At 43.1% G+C, this 18,382-nt stretch overlaps 1 protein-coding gene across 1 annotated transcript in view; it reads right to left on the bottom strand.

The window, feature by feature from the left end:
- The window catches only part of LOC124003745 (voltage-dependent calcium channel gamma-4 subunit-like), a 28,409-nt gene extending 12,574 nt beyond the window's left edge, over window positions 1-15,835 (bottom strand). Inside the window, exon 1 of the mRNA XM_046312291.1 lies at window positions 15,338-15,835. Coding sequence (XP_046168247.1) covers window positions 15,338-15,554 — 217 coding nt within the window. The 5' untranslated portion in view covers window positions 15,555-15,835. The remainder of the gene's footprint in view (window positions 1-15,337) is intronic.
- Between the last annotated feature and the right edge of the window lie 2,547 nt (window positions 15,836-18,382).

The following is an 18,382-nucleotide window of genomic DNA, read 5'->3' as shown; positions in this document are numbered from 1 at the left end:
GTTGTCTCACTCCTCTTCAATGACCGTGCAAAGTTGCTGGATATTGGCGGAAACTGGAACACGCTGTCGTGCACGTCGATCCAGAGCATCCCAAACATGCTCAATGGGTGACATGTCTGGTGAGTATGCAGGCCATGGAAGAACTAGGATACTTTCAGTTTCCAGGAATTGTGTATATATCCTTGCAACATGGGGTCGTGCATTATCATGCTGAAACATGAGGTGATGGCATGACAATGGACCTCAGGATCTTGTCACGGTATCTCTGTGCATTCAAATTGCCAACAATAAAATGCAAGTGTGTTCATTGTCCATAGCTTATGCCTGCCCATTCCATAACACCACCACCACGAGGCACTCCGTTCACAACGTTGACATAAGCAAACCACTCGCTCACACCACGCCATGTGTTCTGCCATCTGCCCAGTTCAGTTGAAACCAAGATTAAATCTGTGAAGAGCACACTTCTCCAGCGCGCCAGTGGTCATCGGCGGTGAGTATTTGCCCACTGAAGTCGTTTACGAAGTCGAACTTCAGGCAGGCCAAGACCCTGGTGAGGAAGACGAGCACACAGATGAGCTTTGCTGAGATGGTTTCTGACAGTTTATGCAGAAATTCTGGATGTGGAGGTCCTGGGGTGGCGTGGTTACACATGGTCTGCGGTTGTGAGGCCGGATGGACGTAACAACATTGGAGGCGGCTTATGGTGGAAAAATTAACATTCAATTATCTGGCAACAGCTCTGGTGGACATTCCTGCAGTCAGCATGTCAATTACCTGCTCCCTCAACTTGAGACATCGGTGGCATTGTTGGGTGACAACACATTTTAGTGGCCTTGTATTGTCCCCAGCACAAGGTGCACCTGTGTAATGATCATGCTGTTTAATCAGCTTCTTCATATGCCCCACCTGTCAGGTGAATGGATTATCTTGGCAAAGGACAGACGCTCACTTACATAACTGTTAACAAATGTGTGCAGAAATTGAGAGAAATAAACTTTTTGTGCGCATGGAACATTTCTGGGATCTTTTTATTTCAGCTCATGAAACAAACACGTTACATGTTGCGTTTAGATTTTTGTTCAGTATAGAATAGGCTATGCCTACTGCAGAATATAGCTGATTTGCTCATATCCATAGGCAAGAGGAATGTAGTAAGGTCCAGAATATACAGTTGGAAGTCGGAAGTTTACATACACCTTATACATTTAAACTCAGTTTTTCACAATTCCTGACATTTAATCCTAGTACAAATTCCCTGTCTTAGAAGTAGTTAGGATCACCACTTTACTTTAATGTGAATGTGAAATGTCAGAATAATAGTAGAGAGAATTCTTTATTTCATCACATTCCCAGTGAGTCAGAAGTTTACATACACTCAATTAGTATTTGGTAGCATTGCCTTTAAATTGTTTAACTTCGGTCAAAATTTTAACTTCGGGAGCCTACCACAAGCGTCCCACAATAAGTTGGGTGAATTTTGGCCCATTCCGCCTGACAGAGCTGGTGTAACTGAGTCAGGTTTGTAGGCCTCCTTGCTCTCACACACTTTTTCAGTTCTGACCACGAATTTTCTATAGGATGAGGTCAGGGCTTTGTGATGGCAACTTCAATACCTTGAGTTTGTTGTCCTTAAGCCATTTTGCCACAACTTTGGAAGTATGCTTGGAGTCATTGTCCATTTGGAAGACCCATGGGGCGGCAGGGTAGCCTAGTGGTTAGAGCGTTGGACAAGTTCATATCCCCGAGCTGACAAGGTACAAATCTGTCGTTCTGCCCCTGAACAGGCAGTTAACCCACTGTTCCTAGGCCGTCATTGAAAATAAGAATTTGTTCTTAACTGACTTGCTTAGTAAAATAAATTTGACTGTGGACATAGATATTTTTGTACCCGTTTCCTCCAGCATCTTCACAAGGTTCTTGATTTGAAATTTTCGCACCAAAGTACGTTCATCTCTAGGATACAAAGAGGAATTGAGTTTTAAGGTAGACCTTGAAATACATCCACAGGTACACCTCCAATTGACTCAAATTATGTCAATTGGACTATCAGAAGCTTCTAAAGCCATGACATAATTTTCTGAAATTTTCCAAGCTGTATAAAGGCACAGTCAACTTAGTGTATGTAAATTTCTGTTCCACTGGAATTGTGATAGAGTAAATTATAAGTTAAATAATCTGTTTGTAAACAATTGTTGGAAAAATGACTTGTGTCATGCACAAAGTAGATGTCCTAACAGACTTGCCAATACTATAGTTTGTTAACAAGACATTTGTGGAGTGGTTGAAAAACTAGTTTTAATGACTTCAACCTAAGTGTATGTAAACTTCCGACTTCAACTGTACCAGTAAGCAAGGGTTGGAACCAGTTCAGGGAACAGAACATAAAATAACAATACATTTGTAGGAACAGAATCAGAACCGGGAACAAAAGTGATCTATACTCTTCCGGGAACAGAACCGTTCTTTTTAAAGCATGGGAACCAGCTAAGAACGTTCTTTTACAGCTTCTTCCCCCAAGCCATAGAACTGCTGAACAATTATTCAAATGGCCATCTGAAATATTTGCATTGACACCCCCCTCTTTTGTTTTTACACTGCTGCTACTGTCATAGAAATATTATAAGAAAACAGTATAAGTACTGGAAAAATTGCCAATAGTAATCGCTGTTTATTATCTATGCATAATCACGTACTCCTTGATTCCTTGACGCCCTTCTAGATATATATATATATATACTTAAATTCACACAGGACACCGGATAAGACAGGAGAAATACTCCAGATATAACAGACTGACCCTAGTCTGTCTGTCTGTCTGTGTGTGGACCTGAGCCCTAGGACCATGCCTCAGGACTACCTGGCGTGATGACTCCTTGTTGTCCCCAGTTCACCTGGCCATGCTGCTGCTCCAGTTTCAACTGTTCTGCCTGTGGCTATGGAACCCTGACCTGTTCACTGTGATTACTATTGTTTGACCATGCTCTTCATTTATGAACATCTTGGCCATGTTCTGTTATAATCTCTACCCGGCACAGCCAGAAGAGGACTGGCCACCCCTCATAGCCTGGATCCTCTCTAGGTTTCTTCCTAGGTTTTGGCCTTTCTAGGGAGTTTTTCCTAGCCACTGTGCTTCTACAACTGCATTGCTTGCTGTTTGGGGTTTTAGGCTGGGTTTCTGTACAGCACTTTGATATATCAGCTGATGTAAGAAGGGCTATATCAATATATTTGATTTACTCCTACCTACATGTAAAAATTACTTAGACTAACCTGTACCCCCGCACGTTGACTCGGTACCGGTACTCCCTGTATATAGCCTCATTATTGTTATTTTATTGTGTTATTTTTTTTAACCTTTAGTTTATGTAGATATTTCTGCCAATGTGTGTGCGCATGTGTAGGCTACCTGCCCCTCCCCTTCCTAAGCTACTGTAGCTGACTGACGTTACAAGCGGGATTCAGAAATTAGGGTGAAGTTATTTATTTAATTAGAATGAACTTTTTCAATGCTAATGGTATCACTTTTCACATTGGATTTATTAACAACAAAAATATAAGATGTGTTTCTAATTCTGGTGCCGCTCTGCACATACAGCTTGTTAGCTAGCTAGCTCCATCTGGTTCAACGTTTAGCCAACTCTCTGAAGTTCAAAGACATTTAACATTCCTCCATAGAAGCCGCTCCTCTGAATGTATGATTCTGTGGGCCTAATTCAGATAATGCATGTCAATAAGCTCTTCAAGCCAAGCCTCCTCCAACCTCTCTCGCTCTTTCGCAATACGCAAAATGTAGTTGTCATCTTGAGCCCTACAGTTGTCTGTCCATCGCACATGTAAACAACTATAGATTGCCCACTCCACAGCAAGCTGCTCCATCCTCACTGATTGGTGAATGAATTTAATGTTGAGCTAAATGTAAACATTTCAGAGGTTTAAAAAGGAACAATATAAACCATAACTTTTTGGGGGTTAGAACCGGTTCAGAACTTTATTTTGCAGGTTGGAACAGTGGAATGGAACGAAAAAAATATGGTTTTGTTCAGAACGAAATGATTGAAAAAAATAGTTGATTCCAACCCCTGCCTGTGAGCAATCACACTGTTGGCACTTAAAAATCACCTGGCCTGGCCGTTGCTGCCCCTAGTGGTGGGGTGTGTATATTGAAAATGGACTGTCTAACTGTGGTACACCCTAACCACTAAAATACATCATTTCCTAGCAGTGATAGAAAATGTCCCTCGTAGATTTGACAATCATTTAAAATAAATTAATAATTCACAGGTTAAATTGTTTGTTTTGTATGAAAATCAGTGGGGTAACAAAATAATCAGCATTATAATAGGCATGTTTTTTTTGGCAATCAATTTGTATTGTCATTTTTAATTGTGACAATTAAGCAACCCCAATGTATGGCAAAACTGCAATCTCTAAGACTGAGTGAGTGCCTTTACAGCTCAACACAGAAGTGCATTGAGTATTGGGAACCATTTTAGCTTCACTTCCACTGTTTATTTTATTTCACCTTTATTTAACCAGGTAGGCAAGTTGAGAACAAGTTCTCATTTTCAATTGCGACCTGGCCAAGATAAAGCAAAGCAGTTCGACACATACAACTACACAGAGTTACACATGGAGTAAAACAAACATACAGTCAATAATACAGTAGAAAAACAAGTCTATATACAATGTGAGCAAATGAGGTGAGATAAGGGAAGAAAAGGCAAAAAGAAGGCCATGGTGGCGAAGTAAATACAATATAGCAAGTAAAACACTGGAATGGTAGATTTGCAGTGGAAGAATGTGCAAAGTAGAAATAATGGGGTGCAAAGGAGCAAAATAAATAAATACAGTAGGGGAAGAGGTAGTTGTTTGGGCTAAATTATAGATGGACTATGTACAGGTGCAGTAATATGTGAGCTGCTCTGACAGCTGGTGCTTAAAGCTAGTGAGGGAGATAAGTGTTTCCAGTTTCAGAGATTTTTGTAGTTCATTCCAGTCATTGGCAGCAGAGAACTGGAAGGAGAGGCAGCCAAAGGAGGAATTGGTTTTGGGGGTGACCAGAGAGACATACCTGCTGGAGCGCGTGCTACAGGTGGGTGCTGCTATGGTGACCAGCGAGCTGAGATAAGGGGGGACTTTACCTAGCAGCGTCTTGTAGATGACCTGGAGCCAGTGGGTTTGGCTAAGAGTATGAAGTGAGTGCCATCCAACGAGAGCGCACAGGCTGAAATGGTGGGAGTATATGGGGCTTTGGTGACACTGTGATAGACTGCATCCAATTTATTGAGTAGGGTATTGGAGGCTATTTTGTAAATGACATCGCGAAGTCGAGGATCGGTAGGATGGTCAGTTTTACAAGGGTATGTTTGGCAGCATGAGTGAAGGATGATTTGTTGTCAATTCTAGATTTAACTTTGGATTGGAGATGTTTTATGTGAGTCTGGAAGGATAGTTTGCAGTCTAACCAGACACCTAGGTATTTGTAGTTGTCCACATATTCTAAGTCAGAACCGTCCAGAGCAGTGATCCTGGACGGGCGTGCAGGTAGCGATCGGTTGAAAAGCATGCATTTAGTTTGACTTGTATTTAAGAGCAGTTGGAGGCCACGGAAGGAGAGTTGTATGGCATTCAAGCTCGCCTGGAGGGTTGTTAACACAGTGTCCAAAGGGCCAGAAGTATACAGAATTGTGTCGTCTGCGTAGAGGTGGATCAGAGACTCACCAGCAGCAAGAGCGACATCATTGATGTATACAGAGAAGAGAGTCGGCCCAAGAATTGAACCCTGTGGCACCCCCATAGAGACTGCCAGAGGCCAGGACAACAGGCCCTCCGATTTGACACACTGAACTCTATCTGAGAAGTAGTTGGTGAACCAGGCGAGGCAATCTTTTGAGAAACCAAGGCTATCGAGTCTGCCGATGAGGATGTGGTGATTGACAGAGTTGAAAGCCTTGGCAAGGTCAATGAATACGGCTGCACAGTATTGTTTCTTATCGATGGCGGTTAAGATATCGTTTAGGACCTTGAGCGTGGCTGAGGTGCACCCATGACCAGCTCTGAAACCAGATTGCGTAGCGGAGAAGGTGGGGTGGGATTCGAAATGGTCGGTAATCTGTTTGTTGACTTGGCTTTCGAAGACCTTAGAAAGGCAGGGTAGGATAGATATGTCTGTAGCAGTTTGGGTCAAGAGTGTCCCCCCCCTTTGAAGAGGGGGATGACCGCAGCTGCTTTCCAATATTTGGGAATCTCAGACGACACAAAAGAGAGGTTGAACATGCTAGTAATATGGGTTGCAACAATTTTGGCAGATAGTTTTAGAAAGAAAGGGTCCAGATTGTCTAGCCCGGCTGATTTGTAGGGGTCCAGATTTTGCAGCCCCTTCAGAACATCAGCTGACTGGATTTGGGAGAAGGAGAAATGGGGAAGGCGAGGGCGAGTTGCTGTGGGGGGGCGCAGTGCTGTTGAACGGGGTAGCGGTAGCCAGATGGAAAGCATGGCCAGCCGTAGAAAAATGCTTATTGAAATTCTCAGTTATGGTGGATTTATCGGTGGTGACAGCTTTTCCTATCCTCAGTGCAGTGGGCAGCTGGGAGGAGGTGTTCTTATTCTCCATGGACTTTAATGTCCCAGAACTTTTGAGTTTGTGTTGCAGGAAGCAAATGTCTGCTTGAAAAAGCTAGCCTTGGCTTTTCTAACTGCCTGTGTATATTGGTTTCTAGCTTCCCTGAAAAGTTGCATATCACGGGGGGCTGTTCGATGCTAATGCAGAACGCCATAGGGTGTTTTTGTGTGTGTTAAGTGCAGTCAGGTCTGGAGAGAACCTGGTTCTAAATTTCATGAATGGGGCATGCTTATTTAAGATGGTGAGGACGGGATGAGGTCAATATCCTTCCAGGATACCCGGCCAGGTCAATTAGAAAGGCCTGCTCGCTGAAGTGTTTCAGGGAGCATGTGACAGTGATGAGTAGAGGTATTTTGACCACTAACCCATTACGGATGCAGGCAATAAGGCAGTGATCACTGAGATCTTGGTTGAAAACAGCAGAGGTGTATTTAGAGGGCAAGTTGGTTAGGATGATATCTATGAGGGTGCCCGTGTTTACGGCTTTGGGGTGGTACCTGGTAGGTTCATTGATAATTTGTGTGAGATTGAGGGCATCAAGTTTAGATTGTAGAATGGCTGGGGTGTTAAGCATTTCCCAGTTTAGGTCACCTAGGTCACCTTTAGGTCACCTATCAGCATGAGCTCTGAAGATAGATGGGGGGCAATCAGTTCACATATGGTGTCCAGAGCACATCTGGGGGCAGAGGGTGGTCTATAGCAGGCGGCAACGGTGAGAGACTTGTTGAGAGGTGGTTTTTAAAAGTAGAAGTTCAAATTGTTTGGGTACAGACCTGGATAATAGGACAGAACTCTGTAGGCCATCTCTGCAGTAGATTGCAACACCGCCCCCTTTGGTCGTTCTATCTTGTCTGAAAATGTTGTAGTTAGGGATGGAGATTTCAGAGTTTTTGGTGGTCTTCCTAAGCCAGGATTCAGACACGGCTAGGACATGGGGGTTGGCAGAGTCTGCTAAAGCAGTGAATAGAACAAACTTAGGAAGGAGGCTTCTAATGTTAACATGCATGAAACCAAGGCTATTACGGTTACAGAGGTCATCAATAGAGAGCACACTATTTTTTATTTTTTTATTTCACCTTTATTTAACCAGGTAGGCTAGTTGAGAACAAGTTCTCATTTGCAACTGCGACCTGGCCAAAATAAAGCATAGCAGTGTGAACAGACAACACAGAGTTACACATGGAGTAAACAATTAACAAGTCAATAACACAGTAGAAAAAAATGGGCAGTCTATATACAATGTGTGCAAAAGGCATGAGGAGGTAGGCGAATAATACAATTTTGCAGATTAACACTATGACATGGCATGAGGCATAATATATTTTTCTAATGAGCAGACATTGTTCATGTACAACCATTGTTGGCTTAGTATAGTGTTGTTGCGTAGTGTTGTCTCAACTCTCACTTACCTTACCTGCTACTCCCCCTATGGACATTCTTTCTCCTGTTGCTTCCCTGCATGTTGGAGCTCGACGCCTAAGATTTTCACTGTGCCCTGCAATCGCACCTCAACTCTGTACATGAGATTATTAAACAATCTGAATCCATGCTCAATAATAATCAATAATTGAGATCAATAATCTGTCTGTAAACAATTGTTGGAAAAATGATGTGTCATGCACAGAGTAGATGTCCTAACCGACTTGCCAAAACTATAGTTTGTTAACAGGAAATTTGTGGAGTGGTTGAAAAACGAGTTAATGACTCTAACCTAAGTGTATATGTAAACCTCCGACTTAATCTGTAAATACATATTGATCTGCATATCATTGTGGCAGTATACACACTATATGAAACCATCTTTAGCTTACCTTTCAGATAACTTTACGCGGTATATTTCCACACATACTTACTCTACCTCCCTGTCTCACACACATCCTCTCTCTCTCTCTTACACACAGACTCACATCACTCTCTCTTTCTTGACATGAATTGTAGCCCAATATTCTAAAAAAACCCTAAGAAGGTATCGCTCAGCCTATAGAAGTCAGCTAAGCACACAGACTCATGATTTACCCAGGAGATTTACAGGGAGATATCATTAGCTTTGGGTCTGGTGTACACTGTAGCGTTGGATACAGGGCAGTACTCCTTCCTGTTTGGCCCTGTCCGGGGGTGTCCTCGGATGGGGCCACAGTGTCTCCTGACCCCTCCTGTCTCAGCCTCCAGTATTTATGCTGCAGTAGTTTATGTGTCGGGGGCTAGGGTCAGTTTGTTTATCTGTCTTCTCCTGTCCTATTCGGTGTCCTGTGTAAATCTAAGTGTGCGTTCTCTAATTCTCTCCTTCTCTCCTTCTTTCTCTCTCTCGGAGGACCTGAGCCCTAGAACCATGCCCCAGGACTACCTGACATGATGACTCCTTGCTGTCCCCAGTCCACCTGGCCATGCTGCTGCTCCAGTTTCAACTGGCCTGGGCCCTAGGACCATGTCCCAGGACTACCTGACATGAGGACTCCTTGCTGTCCCCAGTCCACCTGGCCATGCTCCTGCTCCAGTTTCAACTGTTCTGCCTTACTATTATTCAACCATGCTGGTCATTTATGAACATTTGAACATCTTGGCCACGTTCTGTTATAATCTCCACCCGGCACAGCCAGAAGAGGACTGGCCACCCCACATATGCTCTCTCTAATTCTCTCTTTCTTTCTCTCTCTCGGAGGACCTGAGCCCTAGGACCGTGCCCCAGGACTACCTGACATGATGGCTCCTTGCTGTCCCCAGTCCACCTGACTGTGCTGCTGCTCCAGTTTCAACTGTTCTGCCTTATTATTATTTGACCATGCTGGTCATTTATGAACATTTGAACATCTTGGTCATTTTCTGTTATAATCTCTACCCGGCACAGCCAGAAGAGGACTGGCCACCCCACATAGCCCGGTTCCTCTCTAGGTTTCTTCCTAGGTTTTGGCCTTTCTAGGGAGTTTTTCCTAGCCACCGTGCTTTTACACCTGCATTGTTTGCTGTTTGGGGTTTTAGGCTGGGTTTCTGTACAGCACTTTGAGATATCAGCTGATGTACGAAGGGCTATATAAATAAATTTGATTTGATTTGAGTACTCAATCTAATATTGCCTCAAGGTCTCGCTCACACACACGCAGCTCCCAACTAAGAAAAGTTAGGCACCAAACAGAATTGAAGGAACACCAGAAAAATATCGATTTTTGATTTAAGACAGTTTAGAATTATTTATATTTATTTATATTAGGTATATGCATCTTACCTTTGAAGCACCATCTCTTTGAGTAGGCTATCATTTCCTTTTTCATTCTTCCTGTGCAATATGTGATATTTGGTATGGTTATATAAAACCGCTACTTAAGGCAAAAGCAAAAGTAGGATGGTTGGGCGGGCATATAATGAACGTTCTAGCAAACCAAAGGTTGCGAGTTAGAATGTCATCACGCATAACTTCAGCATTTTAGCAACTTTTCAACTACTTACTACATTTTAGCTACTTTGCAACTTCTTAGCATGTTAGCTAACCCTAACCTTAACCCTAACCCCTAGCCTAGCTTATGTTAGCAAGCTAGCTAATGTTAGCCACCTAGCTAGAATTTGTAACATATACATTGCTCAAAAAAATAAAGGGAACACTTAAACAACAATGTAACTCCAAGTCAATCACACGTCTGTGAAATCAAACTGTCCACTTAGGAAGCAACACTGATTGACAATAGATTCCACATGCTGTTGTGCAAATGGAATAGACAACAGGTGAAAATTATAGGCAATTAGCAAGACACCCCCAATAAAGGAGTGTTTCTGCAGGTGGTGACCACAGACCACTTCTCAGTTCCTATGCTTCCTGGCTGATGTTTTGGTCACTTTTGAATGCTGGCGGTGCTTTCACTCTAGTGGTAGCATGAGACTGAGTCTACAACCCACACAAGTGGCTCAGGTAGTGCAGCTCATCCAGGATGGGACATCAATGCGAGCTGTAGCAAGAAGGTTTGCTGTGTCTGTCAGCGTAGTGTCCAGAGCATGGAGGCGCTACCAGGAGACAGGCCAGTACATCAGGAGACATGGAGCAGCAGGACCGCTACCTCCGCCTTTGTGCAAGGAGGAGCAGGAGGAGCTCTGCCAGAGCCCTGCAAAACGACCTCCACCAGGCCACAAATGTGCATGTGTCTGCTGAAACGGTCAGAAACAGACTCCATGAGGGTGGTATGAGGGCCCGACGTCCACAGGTGGGGGTTGTGCTTACAGCCCAACACTGTGAGGACGTTTGGCATTTGCCAGAGAGCACCAAGATTGGCAAATTCGCCACTGGCACCCTGTGCTCTTCACAGATGAAAGCAGGTTCACACTGAGCACATGTGACAGAGTCTGGAGACGCTGTGGAGAACGTTCTACTGCCTGCAACATCCTCCAGCATGACCGGTTTGGCGGTGGGTCAGTCATGGTGTGGGGTGGCATTTCTTTGGGGGGCCGCACAGCCCTCCATGTGCCTGCCAGAGGTAGCCTGACTGCCATTAGGTACCGAGATGAGATCCCCAGACCCCTTGTGAGACCATATGCTGGTGTGGTTGGCCCTGGGTTCCTCCTAACGAAAGACAATGCTAGACCTCATGTGGCTGGAGTGTGTCAGCAGTTCCTGCAAGAGGAAGGCATTGATGCTATGGACTGGCCCGCCCGTTCCCCAGACCGGAATCCAATTGAGCACATCTGGGACATCATGTCTCGCTCCATCGACCACGTGGCACCACAGACTGTCCAGGAGTTGGCGGATGCTTTAGTCCAGGCCTGGGAGGAGATCCCCCAGGAGACCATCCGCCACCTCATCAGGAGCATGCCCAGGCGTTGTAGGGATGTCATACAGGCACGTGGAGGCCACACACACTACTGAGCCTCATTTTGACTTGTTTTAAGGACATTACATCAACGTTGGATCAGCCTGTTGTGTGGTTTTCCACTTTAATTTTGAGTGTGACTCCAAATCCAGACCTCCATAGGTTGATACATTTGATTTCCATTGATACTTTTTGTGTGATTTTGTTGTCAGCACATTCAACTGTGTAAAGAAAAAAGTATTTAATAAGAATATTTCATTCATTCAGATCTAGGATGTGTTATTTTAGTGTTCCCTTTTTTTGAGCAGGGTATATCTATCTATATATCTATCTATCTATCATATTATCATACTAAATGGTGTGTCTCAGTTTTACATACAGAAGAATATACGAAATGCTCTGAGACCAGGTTGGCTTGATAGCCAGACTGGCCTGTAATTCTTGGTTCTAACAATGAAAAGATACAATGTATTCACTTTGCTCCCACTGTGAGCTACTCCAATAATTAAACAAATGTAACAACAGAAGATTCCTCAATGTCTGCACAACCACAGCTCACATCACGGCTAAATTGAATTTGTTTAATTTTTTGGTACTTTTACCCCTTTTTCTCCCCGATTGGTAGTTACAGTCTTGTCCCATCGCTGCAAATCCCGTAAGGACTCGGGAGAGGCGAAGGTCGAGAGCCATGCGTCCTCCGAAACATGACCCTGCCAAGTCGCACTACTTCTTGACGGACTGCTCACTTAACCCAGAAGCCAGCCGCACCAATGTCTCGGAGGAAACACAGTACAACTGGCGACCGAAGTCAGCTTGCAGGTGCCTGGCCTGCCACAAGTAGTCGCCAGAGCACGGCGGGATAAGGAAAATCCCAGCCGGCCAAACAGCCTGGGATCGCACTCGGGCTGCAGTGACACCTCAGGCAATGTGATGCAGTGCCTTAAACCGCTGCTCCACTCGGGAGGCAATTATTGATTTATTTTTTTACTGATGGAGATGTGCAGAAAGAGCTAACAGAGAAAAGCAGGTGAATAATGGCTGGTAGGGGATGCGGCTGGTTAATCACAGCTGTCACAGGTGATACTGGATGAAGCACTCATTCTGATGAAACCCCCCCACATATTTTCAGATCACTGATCAAAGAGATTGTCTAAGAAAGGAAGCCATCTTAGACAATTAGAACACAGCTGATATGTTTGACCCGTTGGCCTAATAAAGTTGGTGATGAGAGAGAAACATATGAAGAGAGCGGGGGAGAAGGGGAGTTTCTCTCCCGTCTGTCAGTTATTACTAGTTACCACAGCCACAAAGTCAGAAAACCCTGCCTATTTCTAGAATTTCTGGTCATAAAATGTGATTTTAAATCTAAACACACTACTAACCTAAGCTTACATTTTTACGATATAGACCATTTTGACTTTGTGCCTGTGGTTACTAGTGGAATCTCTGTCTGTCTGCCTGCGAGACAACAGTGCATCCTTTATTACTCAGCATAGCTTTGCCATGGCAACCTCCTCCTGGTGCCCAAGAAGCACATTTCATGCCTACATCTCAGAGGAGCCCTTTGACATCCTACTAACTCATTCATACAGGGACTGGCGGGTGTTCGCATAGACGTTTGTTTTGAAACCCCCAAAATGTGTTTTGCTAGCTATAAACAGTCTCTCACAGCCCCCCTTTGCTTATTACAAACATCATTCAACGATTACCTTACATTTCAAAACACCCAACAAGACCCATGTAACATCTTCATTATCATCAAGAAGTCTTTCTTATTCAGTAAGGCAAGCAACAATAGCTATTCAAAATCAAATGCCATTCAATAACACAAAGAAAGAACCCCTCCGAGAGAGATTGACAGTCATTCAACAGGTGTCTATCTACTTAGAAGGAAGGAAATAAGACCCCTCTCACTCTCTTTGAAGCACGTCATCTCGTCTCCCGTCGACACAGGAAGGAAGCGCTAGTTAGGTGGGAATTCTTGTTTGATTTAAGGCGAGCTGTGAAGAAGATTCAAATTGTCCCGTGCGCGTCTTAAACGCCTCCCCTATGCTCTCACGCAGCGAAGAACATATTTTTCAAGGCACTAAATAAAGAGCTTTACATTTGGAACACTTCGTTAAAGAGGAGAGTAGTGTGAGGGCAATTTAGTAACTTGTAGTTTGCTACATACATACATGTTATGCCACGTTAGGGGTTGGAGAAAAGGTAGGAAAAGTATAGATGCGGAGAAAGGGAAAGAGGATTGGGTTGGTAATGTTGCCACGTGACATTGTGTTGCCCAGCTGTGGACATGCATGGAATAGCAATGATTGAGAAATGTATTTTTTGTCCATCTTGACTTCTCTCGCTCTCTCTCTCTCTCTCTCTCTCTCTCTCTGTGTTAGTATTCTTCTTTGCCAATGAATAATTTCATTTAGCAGTCTGTAGCTTGTAATTCATGCTGTTTAACTCAAAACATATTGACTGTGGAAGTTGAAATGGCCTTCTCCAGTTGCGTTAGTTCTCTCATCGCTTTCCGCCGCGCTTTCTGTAGACACGTTTCAGTGCCACGCACAATGGACAGAGCCAAATCAGCCAGCTCGACTTTCAGACACTTCATGCGCACTTGATTCGACTTTGAAGAAACGCTTTTTATGCAATGCTTCACTTACTAGCCTACAGAATAAACAACGCCAAATAATATTTACCTAACTTTTGTATCTTATAGAAGGTTTGATAATCAAAAGTTTAAGTGGAAGTGTCCATTATACCCCGGGACAATTCACTTAAATGCACTTCACTTCGCTAGAGAATAATTTCTCAATCTCAACACTCCAGCGGTTAGCTGCGGCATATTTATTAACGTAGTTGATTTCCCTTAACAGTGACGCAAGTAACATGGAAGAGCTGGCTAGTGGCTACTTCAATGGAGAATCGTAAAGAACTGGGGCTTGGTAGGGAAAAGTAGAGACCCAAAATCCAATAATTATCCATCATGTCATTTATATGCTATATTGATCTGAATGTGACCAAATCGAAGGACACCACTTAACAGATGGATCGTATTGATTAAGATGTATTGATAGATACAAAGCTCAGCACCTGGCTCAAATGGGTAGACATTATTAATTCATTTGACTGAATATTTCATTGCTGTGCAACTCTTTTAGCAAAGCCCAACCCAGCTCGTGTTTTGAAACGAGAAAGCAATTTATATATTCGTTCGATCTCGTGTCGGTGAAAAACATACATGGATTTGAATTTGATCAACGTTAAACCTATTTGCAGATAACTCTATTTCTAAATCTCACCCGTGTTTCCATAGCAATGTCTTGGGTGTAGTTGCCAAGCAACAGCATCACATACACTGAACTGGATGGACAAAGAACCGCCGTTTGGAGAAGCGCATCTAAACAATCTGAAGTTGAACTCGTCGTTGTGCACTCTTAAAAGTAACAGCCATTGATTATAAACGGGTTGAGTAGGCTATGAACTAGTTCTATTGCACATTTCCATACAGCCGTGCATTATGCATGCACAGTATAGGGTAACGAGGCCACGTCATATCCGAAGCAAAATCATAAAGTATAGTATAAAGTATCATCTAATACATTGCATTACGCACAGGGATACCTCATGGTATAACGCGCCCACAATTACAGCCTACATCTCCAGCTGCACTACGCGTTCCAAGACCTCTGTTCTATCAAAACAACTTTTCACTATGTGCATGGACAGTTTATTTCAGTATAGGCAAGGTTGTTTTTCCTCAAACGCCCCCAACAAAGTCTTATCATAATACACTATGCTAACTAAAAACTGGTGTCACAAACTAAACATGTACTACTTTTACGCACTTCAATGATTCATACATCAGATACTTTCCTATATTAACCAAATTAAAAACTCAAAAATAAAGACGAGAAAGCTGACAAAGTACCTTCTATACAACAAATCCGCCACAGCCCGGAGTGCGTCAGGTCGCCTCTAGTTTTCTTGGGTTGCATGTCCTCCGTGGTGGCATTGGTGGCGTTACATATGTACGCCCGAGAATAGAGCCAGTAGTCGGTCCCAATAGCTATGGTCATCAGACTGAAAGCTGCAAAAGCGCCCACGATGGTCAACAGTATCTGACACCCACGGTCACACCACGCCATGGCGCCTCATAATAATCCACAACGGGCTACAAACACACTAAAGAGGCACGCAGCAGAATATGGCTATCGTTGGTGGTTTTTTTTCTAGAACATCACTTTCATGTAAAACTTCAACTGGAGTGCTTCTTAATGAGTAAGTTCAATAGCTTTTTCCTTTGCACGCTTCTCGAGGATTTAATTCCCCAAAGTTCACATTGCAGAAGTCGTTGATTCCTCCACAGGTTGAATTTTATAAACTTGCACGTTTCTTGACGGAGGATGTTTTTCGATGTGCGATTAGCTTTCACTTCTCAACTGAATTGATTTGCCAAGAGCGCAAGATCTTCTACCAAGACCACACCTTCTATTCAACTAACCAATGAGCGACGACAATGATCGGTCTCGAGTCGACATCAGAACGATACTACATAACAAGTGATATCTAATAAGGCAAACACCCAAATAAATAAACGCAACATGCAGCAATTTAAAATAGTTTACTGAGTTACAGTTCAAATAAAGAAATCTGTCAATTTAAATACATCAAATAGGCCCTAATCTATGAATTTCACATGACTGAGAATACAGATGTGTGTCTGTTAGTCACAAATACCTTTTAAAAAAAATGTAGGGGCTTGGATCAGAAAACCAGTCAGTATCTGGTGTGACCACCATTTGCCTCATGCAGCACAACACCTCTCCTTTGCATAACGTTGATCAGGCTGTTGTTTGTGATGTCCCACTCCTCTTTAATGGCTGTGCGAAGTTGCTGGACATTGACGGGAACTGGAACATACGTCGATCCAGAGCATTCCAAACATGCTCAATTGGTGACATGACTGGAACATGAACTGGGACATTTTCATCTTCCTGGAATGGTGTACAGATATTTGCTACATGGGGGCGTACAGTATCATGCTGAAACATGAGGTGATGGCAGCGGATGAATGGCACTACAATGGGCCTCAGGATCTCGTCACGGTATCTCTGTGCATTCAAATTGCCATTGAAAAATATGCAATTGTGTTCGTTGTCCGTAGCTTATGCCTGCCCATACCATAACCCCACCATGGGGCACTCAGCAAACCACTCGCCTACACGACACCATACACACTGACTGCGGTTGTGAGGCAAGTTGAATGTGCTGACAAATTCTCTAAAACGCGTTGGAGGCAGGTTATGGTATAGAAATGAACATTCAATTCTCTGGCAACAGCTCTGATGGACAGTCAGCATGCCATTTGCACACTCCTTCAAAACTTGAGAAATTTTAGAGTGGCCTTTTATTGTCCTCAGCACAAGGTGTACCTATGTAATGGTCCTGCTGTTTAATCAGCTTCTTGATATGCCACACCTGTCAGGTGGATGGATGATCTTGGCAAAGGAGAAATGCTCACTAACAAGGATGTAAACAAATTTGTACACAAAATTTGAGATAAATGTGGTTTTTATGTGTATAGAACATTTCTGGGATCTTTTATTTAAGCTCATGAAACATGGTACCAATATGTTGCATTTTATATTTTTCTTTAGTGTAGAAATGGTCAGAAAATGACCATAATTTCACCAAAAAATGTGGGATTAATTCACAAAAAAAGAGTGTAGATAATTCACGGCTGAATTTAAGCTTGTCATCAAACCTCCAACTCCCATTTATTGGAATTGTACTCTGCAGACTTTAGACCACTTTTGAGAGTTATGTCCAATTTAACTGTAATTTCAGGGGGTGAACAGTCTCTTTAAGGTCCGGGCATTTCCCTTTTTTTTCGCCTTTTGCAGAGCGTTTCCCTTTCACAGACACACAGAGCGAGAGAGAGCCTGCTGGGCTTGGCTACCTCGCTGTCGTTTATGTCCCATCCCTTTGAAAGAAAGCCCCCAGCCGCTCTCTGATTCACTTCCTGTCTGTGTGTGTGTGTGTGTGTGTGTGTGTGTGTGTGTGTGTGTGTGTGTGTGTGTGTGTGTGTGTGTGTGTGTGTGTGTGTGTGTGTGTGTGTGTGTGTGTGTGTGTGTGTGTGTGTGTGTGTGTGTGTGAGAGAGAAATGGGCCACTTGATGGGGTTTGAAGCATATCCTGAACTGCTCCAGTGAATGGAAGTGGGGACATCCTCTGTGGGGAGACATTACAGTGGGAGCCATGTCAGTGTTGTTTAGATAGGACATGAAGGTACTCAGGGTTGAGTTGTTTTCTCTTTGTAAGTATGTTAGTGGGTTTATCTCAGTATGATTACAGTTTTAGAACATAGAGCATTAGAGAAAGCCTTGTGGTGTTAGTTCATCACTTTCCTCTTAATAGCTAACTTTGTATTGCACAGAGGGAAAGACAAAGACCAGAAAAAACAGAAATGTAATGTGTGAGAAAAAAAAGAGGGAACAGCAAAGGTTATTTTCATTACTGCTAGTCTTTTGCATCTTGAACTCATGCAGACAGCAATATTAGAGACAATCTGCATAACCCCCTCCAAGGGGATTACGCTGGTCGACAATGAGCTTGAACTGAAATGGCATGGATGCCATCTGTTTCAATCATAGGCCTCCTTGGTATCAGTATGACGTGTTACACACAAATGTATAGTGCATTCGGAAAGTATTCAGACCCCTTGACTTTTTCCACATTTTGTTAAGTTACAGCCTTTTTCTAAAATGGATTAAATATTTTTTCCCCTCATTAATCTAAACACAATACCCCATAATGACAAAGGAAAAACAATTTTTTTGAATTGTTTGAATTAAAAAAAAATATTATTTACATAAGTATTCAGACTCTTTGCTATGAGACTCAAAATTTAGCTAAGGTGCATTCTGTTTACATGTATTATCCTTGAGATGTTCCTACAACTTGTTCAATGATTT

This window comes from Oncorhynchus gorbuscha, linkage group LG18, assembly GCF_021184085.1.
Source record: "Oncorhynchus gorbuscha isolate QuinsamMale2020 ecotype Even-year linkage group LG18, OgorEven_v1.0, whole genome shotgun sequence".
Classification (NCBI taxonomy): domain Eukaryota; kingdom Metazoa; phylum Chordata; class Actinopteri; order Salmoniformes; family Salmonidae; genus Oncorhynchus; species Oncorhynchus gorbuscha.
Note: the sequence above shows the minus strand (reverse complement) of the source record. Positions and strands in the feature narration are given on the sequence as shown.